Here is an 11,222-nt window from a genome sequence, read left to right on the forward strand (position 1 = left end):
GGAAAGAGACACTTGAAGGCAACTCACCTCATCTGAGATAGGCATCTGAAAGAGTTATTATTCACCATCTGGGGGTACCTGTCTCTTCACCGAGGATGCAGCCACACTAGATGCCTGAATTTCAGTTAGCTAAGTTAGCCATTTTTTTCTGGGAATTTGCTGCTTCCTTCTGATCTTTGCTGTGATCCTGTATCAAAGGATCATCTGCAATCAGTTTCTTGAAGTGTTTCCATAAGGCCCTAGGCGTGGAGGAGAGGTGTTTAATAATGACCACAGTCCCAAGATATATTTCCTTCTTGAACCCTGGCAAGGTTGTCATATTCTTTTCCTGTTCTTTAGCAGCTTTCTTCATGACTTCACTTCTCCATTGCCTTTCACTATCAGTTGCTAATACAACCAGTATGGTGTTGATATGTGATAGAAGCATGAGACCTACATCCCTGTATGTCTGTTATGCACATAGAACTGCTAAGACTAAATTCTTATAGCCTATTAAGCTCAATAAAATATACCAAATTGGTCTCACATCTTCTAAAAACTTAAGTCTCAGCACTGCAACCTGAACTACTATATTTGTGCAGTTGTCCAGCTCTGCAAGGGACTTACAGGGGGCCATTAAAACTAAAGGCACGTGCACTGGCCTGGGTGCAGGTGTAGCATCCCTTGGGCTTCCTGATTAAATGAAGGTCCTTGCAGTGTCTGTTTTGCTTTTGCTATTTGATTGGGAAGCCTCAGATGAAACATCTGGCTGGCTTGAACTCACAGTCGGGGATGGAGAAGGTTTTGACACAGCCTACTCACAAGCAGACTGTCTTCATGAAAATATAGTCTGGCATCTTTTTCTTTCAAGACAGCGTGGCTCTTACACAGATTTGTGATTTGTGTGTGGTTGGCCATCAAGGGAGGTTATGAGTTTCCGTGTGAGTTGACATTAGTGTTTGTAGCAGTTTGCTATCCAGTGACACTCTCATGTGTATCAGGAAGGTGAAACCAACACATTAGAAAACCTTCAGGAGGGCTCTCTGCGGGGAGGATGCTCTCATTACCTATTCTGACCTCTGTAGGGTAACAGACAGATTGCTGCAGTCAGCTTGAACTCTGAGTAAGTCAGATCTCAAATTGCAGATACTTGCTTACACATAAAATTCTTCCTTGACATTTTTGTGTGGCCTGGTTCCTACCTGGGCTTTGTTTTCTGGGAAAGAAAAGTACAATATCCTGAACTTTCCAGGAAACTTGAAACAAGCCGCTACTGGATTTTCTTCATAATTTAAGGATTATTGGTCAAATGAATATTTTAAATATATTTTGCTTAAATGACAGTTGTTAACCTTTCTGGGAGTCAAGCCCTGGGAAAAGAGGGGGAGCCTCAATTAGTGCTAATATTCAGCAGCAACCTAAAGATGTCCTTCAACATTTAAATGAGTGATGATCTGACAGTAGTATTGGGACAAGAGAGTAATGAATTGCACCCCCGGTATTTTCTGTTTCCTGCCGAGTATAGGTAAATACAGAAGTAATAAAGCAAAAAATAAGTATTTGGATCTCAAGTGATACCTTGCAGAAGTCCAAATTATTTTTTTTTTTTACTTTGTGACTCAGTTCTGAAATACAGTGAAATACAGAGCAGGAAAAACATTTTTACCTTGAAGATCTTTTTTTGGTGACAAAATTCACATTAAAGGAAGTTGTGAGTTTATGCTTTGATAAGTTGTGCATTTGAGAGTGGAGGCATCTCTTTCCCAAGTAAAAATTCCAGGAAATACTTTGTTATTTTTATTTTATTATAATCCTCTAAAATTTTGAATCTAGATTACTTGGAATTTTCTCCCTTTTCCATTAAACTAAAACAACTTTTGGTTTAAGCTGTGAAGATTTTTTTTATGATATATTTTTTGGCCTTGCTGGTGAATAGAATCTGTATAAAAGACTAGGGATAAATAGTGGGTTTTGCTGCCAGATAGCTTGTCCCACGCCAGATTTACAACGCTAGCTCATACAAAGTAGCTCCCAGACTCTGGCAGGAGACAGCAACTTGTGTTTTCATGCATCCCAAGATGTGTGATATGGCTGATAATACAGACAAAACAGTGCTCTTGGAGGAGTATGAAATATGGAATAAATGTGATGAGGAGCTAATTCATGAGCTCCATATGATGGCAAGAAAGAGAAGGTGAGTTAGGCTTTGACTATGTTCACCTTTCCCTGCAGCAGAGTGGGAAAACAACATTTTATCTAGAGAAATGACTTACATTTTCCACTCTTTAGGTAAACTATTTTATTCTCAATTAATTCTATTCCGCCAGGGTAATTGTTTAAATAAGCCAGAATAACTGGTACTCAGATGATGAGACCTCCCATCCTCCTGTCAGTCAGTGCTGCAGTAAAGGCCAGAAGATGCCCCGCCCTGACCCAGAAGGAGATGAGAGTCAAGCAGGATGTAAAAGCCCTTCTCACTTACCTGTGTGTGGGTGAGGTGCAGAGCTGGGCTTTGTGTTCAAGAGACTAAACTCTGTTTCTTCACCAATTCCCAACAAGGACAGGCATGTTACTTGCACCTTGGCCGTCCTGCATTTCTGGTGGTGTAGCAATATGGGAGGTGAAAGAGTGGAAAGGAGGAGCAGGGGTGCTTAAGGTAGCGTGTGACAAATTCATGTGGGTCTTAAATGGGGGTGAAAAAGTTTAATGTGATTATTAATAGTTACTGTTTTCTGAAAATGCAGAACCCTATTCAAACTGGCACTGATACAGAAATCTGGAGTGATAAGGGTTGGGCAATGACTTTTTCTCCAAGGCAGGATCCTACCAGCCCATCGTCTACTAACAACCAACGATTGAACGAAGGTGTAATTTGGTGCAGGGGGAACCAGGCAGAGAACAGAGAGTTGTGTGGGTGTCGCAGTGGGTCAGTGGGGCTCAGTTCAAGTGTTTTGTGCAGCGTCTGGAAGCGGAGTGTGAGAAGTGGGAAGGCGGCAGCCTGGAGAAGGTTTATCCTTTAAATCATCGGAATCTATTGTGTGCGTGGCCTCTCTGCTGGCAAAGAGTTTTGTGGTGATTTGAGTAGTGCGAGTATTTCTTTTTGACTCTTCTCTTTCCCCTTGCAGCGCTGGTGATGGTCCTGAATAGCACGAGTGTCAGCTGGAGTGCCCGCATTCAGATTTTCCTTACCTTTTGCAAGCTTGTAGCAATTCTGATAATTATAGTCCCCGGAGTTATCCAGCTAATTAAAGGTATGAAATGAAAAGTAAATGCTTTTAAAGTACTTTTATCTTTACCCTCCCCAGTCTTTCTCCACCTGCCTCCACCAAATAATGCTTATAGCAGCGAAATCTCTTAATTAGTCTGTGCTTGCTTAACTGAAGCCCTGTACTGTCATGTAATTGATTAGAAGTGGAACTACACTGGGGTGAACTGGTATTTCCTTCAGCATGCCAATGAGTCTGTTCAGATCAGACTTGGTTTTCAAATGAGCAACAGGATTGCTCTCCTCCCTAATTTGCCTTTGGCATGAACATTGTGAAAGGGGCAGGATGGGTTTTAGTGACAGAAGGGCATACCCCTCCCCAGAGCACATGCACCTTAACAGGGCTAGTGCCTCGTCCTGTTCAGTACTGGGTATGTGGTGGGAGAGGGCACTCACAATTGAGGAATATTTGAAAGAAACAATATCGTGGATGGTCTTCTACCGCTTTGGTAACGTAAATGGTGAAGCTAAAGGTGCTGTATTGGCAAGTGAAAGTGTAGTTAGCTATTGCTTTTGCGGGCTTCCTGCCTGCAAGTCCTGCATGCTGGTGCTGCATGCATGCTTTACTTCTTACAAGCGAAAAACTAAACTGTGCAGCTAAAGGCAGCAGTCTGGAGCTAGCCCAAGTGTAGGAAAGGAAAGCAGAAGTGTTTGGAGGGCCAGGATTACTCTACAGACTTTATCAATGTTGCAAGGAGTGTGGAAAACACCTTTTTCTGCCCAACGGCATGGACCTGGCTGCACAGGCCTTCTTCTCTTGGCTCTTGGGCAGTCATCAGGGTAAAGCCGTACTGGCAGAGAAACTTTTTTCACTGACACATGCTCAGCTGCCTGACGAGGCTTTTCATTACAGCCCTATGAGCAGCGGATGTGAGACGGGGACAATCCCCAGCTCCCTCGTTACAACAACGCTAGACAATAGCTACACAACGCACCGGGAGCCGTTCAGCCCAGAGGGTCAGGAGGGGAGCTCTTTTTAATGAATTGGTGGCAGATTTGATTTAACAAAAAATACCACAATTGCTGGTTCTGTCCCTGGGGATTCTCTTTTGTGATGTTTCACAAAACCTCCCATCTGAGTCAACAGCCCAGCACTAGGTTCTGCAGTGAGCTCAGTTTCTCAGGAACAGGCGACTCTCTGTGGATAAGCAAGACTCTGAAATGAAAGTTTTCTTGTGTAACACTCTGCTGATTCACTATTTCTGTTTTCATGTTTTCCAATTCCTTTCTGGCAGTTACAATGCCTCTTCCCTCATCTCCTTCCATGTGCAAAATTTCTCTCTGTTCCCATCCACCTCATTTTTCCTAGACCATTGGAGCAAGTCTGGATGGGGTTTGCTGCCCTTAAGTAGCTCAGATAGCACCTCTGATTCCCCACTGGGATGCTCGTCTGGCCACAGCTCTTCCCTCACTGAAAAAACCTCCACTTCAGCGGTAGTTTTGACCGAGGGTTCAGTAAAAACCAAGTTAAAGAGAAGAGGATTTGACCCATTGCTAATTTAAGCCTGAATTAATTCTGCTTATCCCTGGTCCTTTTCTGTGGAGGATTGTTGCTTCTAGGAAATCTGGGTTATTGTAGGGAGGTCTTACAAACCACAGAGCACCTTGTAAATGAATATGAGCATAAGGTAACTTTTAAATATTTGTATTTACAGATATGTATTCCTTATGTACTCACTATAACATGGTAGGGCGTTACTGATTTTTTTTTTTTGGTGGCAGAAATGGTTGAGATATTTGGGTTGCTTTCCTTAAAAATACTGCTTGTGAGTGAAATACTAGCCATATTCCTTCTGATTAAAATGTTAAACAAGTGAAATTTTCCACAGCAAACACTGCAGAGCTCATTCTGCTTTTTCATGTGATGTAAGTCACTGCTGGTGATTATAGTGCAGTGAGTGCCACCAAGCTCAGAATGTTTAAAAAAAAAATAGGTCTAATTCTGCTATTGCATGACTAAAGACACCATGAAACCTTTTACAATTGTTGGCAGATTACGTCTGCGAGGGTTGGGTCAGAAATTAAGGTCAAGGGCAGTACTTGAAGTCAGTGAACTGTTGGGTGATTCAGTGTTCCATGGTGTGATATATTTATTTGTTTTAAAGTAGTAGGTGACCAAAGAGCTTATTTTTCAAAATTGCTTTTGTTGTTGTTGCAGGAGAAACCCAGCACTTTAAAAATGCCTTTGCGGGGAATGATGCCAGTATTAGGGGATTACCACTTGCTTTCTATTCAGGAATGTATGCTTACTCGGGCTGGTAAGTTATTGAAATCCCTAAGTATTTGTCCTGAAAACAAACACTAATATGTTCTAACAAAGACATTTATTTGTATGAAGAAATGAGCAGCACGTTCTACATCTTTTACCAAACCACCTCATGTAGTAAGATCTCTGTTCCATATGCTCAGTAGTTACTCTGCAGGCAGCTTTACAAAGGAAAGATTTTTCTTCTCCAGTTCTTCTGTTCTTAAGACTAGAAATAAAGGCAACAAGAAAGGAATGTTTTCAAATTTTCACTAGGTATTTTGATAAAATGATAAAAGGAATAATGATGCTTTAATTTTGCTTGAACAAGTCAGTAATTACATGAAAAATGAATCTATGAACTGTTACAAATCTGTGTGGACCTCAGCCTTTGCTTTGTAAAAGCAATATTTGGAAACCATGGTGACATCAGTATAGACCGCAAAACAAGGTAAAAAAATTAGATATTCTCATGCCTCTTGCTCCGAGAGAATTGGACCTCACTTAACAGGAAGTGCGACTGGCTTCTGTAGAAGTCAAGTGCTATTGACTGTCAGCAGAGGTATGAGAATCTGCCTTCAAGTATCCTGCTCAGAACTTTCTTTCAAGCTCTTTACCGCTCCCCCTCCAAAGTACGCAGCAGCTGCTTTGAAAGGTGCTGCAGCTCTTCGGATCTGCCTTATGGTTTATCCGTGCTTAGCGAAGGCTCCCCATTGCACAGCGCCAACATGCTTTTGCAGCAGCAGTCTGGGAGGAGAAAAAAAGACTACAATGCACAGAGTGAGCTTATTTTGAGACAGCTTTGTCTGCAGGTCTTCCCTTTCCTTTCTGTAGCCTCACAGGCAGCCAGGTTCTTTACCTCGCACAAAAGGTGAGGGCTGAGAGAAAAGAATTTTATTTATTTGATTCAGAGGGACAAAGGGCTGTGCATTTGAGTTCTCTACCTGTCTGTAACTCCCCGGTTGCAGAAGCATTATAAACACAGAACTTTCATATTAAATAGTGGGGGGGTAAAACCCAAGAGAGTCTAAAGCCTTGATCTGTGATAGCTGTATAAGAAAAGAGCCTGGCATTTTGAAGCCTCAGAGAAATTGATCTCATTATGCAGAGATGGTCTCTACCTTCTTCCCTCTCTCTCATACAGCTGCCTCTGCCTCTATCCATACATGAGATGGTTTCTCACTTTTAAAATATGAACCTAGCTGTACATCTTTGTATTAAGGCAAATTTAAAAACTCTTTAATATTACTCATCACTGAGGCAGAGTTTGTTTACTATAAAATACTCCATCAAAAAATACTGCTATTCTGTTGCTCCTTTCGTATTTCTTTCCATTTTCTACCTGACATTCCAAACCCCTGCAATAAAAATAATCTCTGCTTTTCCTGTATACCTTCTGACTTTGACTTCAAGGTCCTTATTTGCCACTTATAAAAGAAATTAGCAGGAAAAGACCTAATTTGGCTAGTGGTTCTTCCCAGCCACCTATTTGTCTTTGTCACCAGCTCAAATTGATTGCCTCGGTGCACAGAAGAGCAGACCATTAAGTGGAGTGTCAATACCCTTGCACTATCGGTTTCATGGGGCTAAATCAATCCAATAAACTGAATGTGAATGAGTATTGCAAGTGTTGGTGCTGTGTCCCAGGATGCAGGCAGAATTTTATGCGTAGCCCATGAGACTATTAACTTTTAATGATACAGCTTTAAAGAGGAAAATGAAGGTAGTATCTCCCATACGTGTGGGTTCAGCCTGAGAAGAGCAAGCATATACTAATGGTTATATAAAATGCTGGGTGAAAAAGGACAAGTAAAGAATGCAAGGGAGCATGTCTTTGTGTCAATAAAAGGACTGATGCAGGGCTGTCAAATTATTTCAGTCTCAAAGCAGAGAAAGAAGTAGCTGAACGTCTTATAGAATCATAGAATCATCTGGTTGGAAGAGGCCTTTAAGATCATCAAGTCCAACCATACACCCTGCACTGCCAGGGTCCCCAAACCATGTCCCTCAGCACCACATCTACACGTCTTTAAAACACTTTCAGGGATGGGGACTCCACCACCTCCCTGGGCAGCCTGTTCCACGGCTTCACAACCCTCTCTGTAAAGAGGTTTTCTCTCCTTTGAACTATCCCAGCCTCTTTTGTTTTCTGTGCCCTAGCAAGTTTAGAAACAAGCACTGAGGTTGTTCTATATGATGGCAAATCTAGTTTTGCAGAATTTCATGCTCGGTTACAAAATTACATTTTATAAATCTATGAGCCAGCACTAACGCTTTCTGCTAACCCAGATCTGGTCCAAGTCTTGTTATGGCAAAAAGTTCCCAGACTTTATGCCAGATCAGGTACCGTTTGTTTACTCACTGTAGTGCTGTGGGTCAGATACCATTTGTCTTCCTGTATGAAAGCAGAAAGCCAGCATAAGCGCTGCGTTGACTGCTCTGTTTAATTAGCCAGGACGTGACTTTGTGCCCATATCGGAGCCAGGCACATCTGTGTCATCCAGCGATGCACAGCCCTAGTGCTAACAGATGCAGAACAGAGGGTTCAGCGACCTTGAGGCTTACAGTTGCTTTGTATGCAGGACCGTGCCCTGTGAGCAGTTCCTGTGAATTCCCACAGGCTGCTGGAATATCGCCACAGCGCAACCTGTACTGGAGGCTGTGCGAGAGCACGCAGGATTAGTAGCCGGCGTTTGTGATCGTATACGACACGCTAGTGTCAAAATCCTGGTTTTAGAGGGGGGTTTTGAGGCTTCATTTATTTTTATCGTTAAAAAGCCCTTGCTGAGTACCCTGAGGGAATTTTTGCCAATATAACCCGAAACTGCAAAAGGCTACAGCCACAGATGGAATATGAAGCTTGAGGGTGTGCGTGCATTTGTGTACAGGGTTAGAGTAAACCCTAATTTGCCTAGTATGCCAGGGGAAAACATTAGTTTAATTCCACGCCCACGTTACATAGCTTTGGTCTTTTTTCTGCTTTGCTGTCTTTTATGAGAATTCCCCCTCCCGAGTGTGAAAATGAGGGAAGGATAAATTTCACATGCTCCTTAGTCCAAACATGGGTCTAAAAAGTTTACTATAATTAACAGCAGTGTTTAAAGTGTCTTCTTGGTTCTTTGGGAAAGAAATATAGAATCAAAATCTACAAGCCCTTATAATACATTTCATAACTCTGTTCTAGGTTTTACCTCAATTTTGTAACTGAAGAAGTGGAAAACCCCGAAAAGTATGTACCTAATATTTTTCTTGTCTTTTGAAAAATGTTCGTAAAATCTGAAATGCTATGAAAGTGGTGATCTTCAAAAACTCTACATGCTGGTCAGGTTGCTTGCTTTCCAACGGATCTGGTATCTATTTGAATTGCAACTGCTTGAAGATTTGCTATTTTTGGCCTGTTGTGACCTTGTTATGTATTCTTTCATGTGCACAGAAAGCAGAAAACTAAGTAGATCTCCAGGGCTCTGATTTCCCCCCCTCAGGATACAAGTAACTATCAGTGGCTCCTTTCACTGGAAGTTACTGGTATCCTGTTGGGGAAATCTTGCCCCAAAAACTTATCTGCTGCAATATTTGGCAATTTTGCTATGTTTAAATATTAATCAAATACTTAGTTCTACTTGTTTTAGGTGTCTCAGAGCTGCAGGGTCTTGAACACACATAGCACTGCTTCCGACCCAATTAAGCTGAGCAGGGGATATGGGTGGGAGGCTGCTTCAAACCAGAGATGAATACTCTCATAGCAGCTGTCTGTCAAGTGCGGAAATAAAAGCTGTCCTGTTAGGGAGAGTTCGATTTGGCAGATCTATTCTGGTAGACATGTTTTGGTACATGCAGTCAGTAATAAAACAGTATCAACCTTTTCTAAGACTTCAAGAAAACATGCCTTGTCAAATCAAATTTTGTTCTTTGAGGGAATAGACAATTTACTTGATTAAAAATTAATGGGTCGATATGATTTTCTTAGGTTTTTTAAATAAAATACCTGACTGGGTACCAAATAACATACTGTTCAGAAATACCCCAAACACTGTACACTGAGAATATGCCGCTACATATCTGAGACACGTAGAGAAAGTAAAAAAAAAAATAAATCCAACAGCCATCAGTGCGGAGCATGCCAAAGGCTTTTAGTTGGTTTCTTCAAAGCCTGAACTAAGCCTGGTGCTGTTTGGTATTTTCTTCTGACACCTGAAAATAATTATGAAGTAATTGATGATAAAATGTGAGGATGACAGAAAGTCTGGCAGATTTCCATTGTTTCAGTACCTCTGAGGGGACTTAGAAGTTAACGGGTTCTTTATATATGTGATCAGGGTACGTACACTGCAGAACGTGTGACTGGAAGCTGAAACCAGACAAATGCAGGTAGAAAACACAGCATTAATATTTAACAAGGTGGTTGACTAATCAGTAACACAGATACCTATGTACGATTGGGTTTTTCGTTGGTGGTCTTTGGTCAGACAGAACACCTTTTCTGAAGCCGTGCTTTAGTAAACACAAGTCATTTGGCTTGGTGGAGTGCAGCCGGGTTAATGCTTCCCAGTCCTGGGACGCACAGATGACCTGGTAGCAAATCCGGGTTTAACTACCAAGGATCTGTGTGATTTATAAAGTCAGGGGAAACAGACATTAAGAAAAAAAAAAAAAAACAACTTTTTTTGCATTTGAAAAATTGTTTTAAGGCAGACTGACTTGAAGAGAAATGTGAAACTAAATACATGAGTGAAGTTATTCTGGTGCAAGACTTCTACCGCTTCAGGACATTCTGGGGAGATGGGTTAGGAGCCAGAGTGTTGGTGATGAGATCAAAAGCATTTGCTAGAAGCGATATAATTTGTAAATTATCATGTGGTTACCATAAGTAGTGTGCGATGTTTTTAAACATGCACATACCTACCCCGCTTTGGGACTTTTCGTATGCTGATGTGCCTCTGCAGTCCTCTTAACTGTGTGGTGATTAACTGAAACTATTGGTAATTTTCATTACAGCTGTTTTGGTTTATGTTGACTTATTTTTCTTTTGGTTAGAGTCAGAGGAGCGCATGTTTTTGAACATGTTGCCCTCTGCTGCATAGGACAGAAAGGCATAGACCCTTTAAAATCTTTTTTTAACTACGCACCTGTTGAAGCATGTTGTATCACAGCTAAGAACAGTGGTGTGGGTTAGATTTTGGGGGTTTCTCTTTGCAGCTGGGATGTGAGGGAGGGAGACTCTCCCTTTTCTGCTTCCATCTCAAGAGAGTTTCTCTGTTCTCCAGATTGCCCTTGGAGAGCTGCTAGTGGGGATGCAGGACCAGGGGACAAGCTGCAGACCCTGGCTGGTTCGGTGTATTCCAGGTCTGCTCTGGAAAAAACAGCTCAATGATACACGTGCAATGTCACCACAAAGCTGTTAAAGCTTCCCTCCATCACTCTTCTTCTTGGGGTTGCACTCTGAGAGGAAGAGGAGGGAAGATGCCCAGTGCTTACAGCAGGGCATGTGAGATCACAATCTCCATGCAAAGGTACAAAAATACAGTAGAAGAGACTGGGATCTTGAACACTGCTAAATAAGTGGCAGGTGATGGCAGGGCAAGGGGACTGCACCAACTGTGCTGACAGAGACCTCTGCACCACCTGTAAATGCGGATTCAGGACTCCGTTAACCCAAACCAAGCAATGAAATGAAAGAGTTGGATTTTACTTTTTTATCCATTGCCACCTGTGAACGGAAAGATGTCCTGCTGA

At 41.9% G+C, this 11,222-nt stretch overlaps 1 protein-coding gene across 1 annotated transcript in view; it reads left to right on the forward strand.

The window, feature by feature from the left end:
- LOC104492811 (cystine/glutamate transporter-like) overlaps positions 1–8,749 on the forward strand; it is a 21,175-nt gene extending 12,426 nt beyond the window's left edge. The window contains exons 4-6 of the mRNA XM_010135411.1: positions 3,105–3,230; positions 5,403–5,502; positions 8,674–8,749. Coding sequence (XP_010133713.1) covers positions 3,105–3,230; positions 5,403–5,502; positions 8,674–8,749 — 302 coding nt within the window. The remainder of the gene's footprint in view (positions 1–3,104; positions 3,231–5,402; positions 5,503–8,673) is intronic.
- Positions 8,750–11,222: the final 2,473 nt, after the last annotated feature.

This window comes from Buceros rhinoceros, unplaced genomic scaffold (assembly GCF_000710305.1).
Source record: "Buceros rhinoceros silvestris isolate BGI_N320 unplaced genomic scaffold, ASM71030v1 scaffold4684, whole genome shotgun sequence".
NCBI classification, from domain to species: Eukaryota; Metazoa; Chordata; class Aves; order Bucerotiformes; family Bucerotidae; genus Buceros; species Buceros rhinoceros.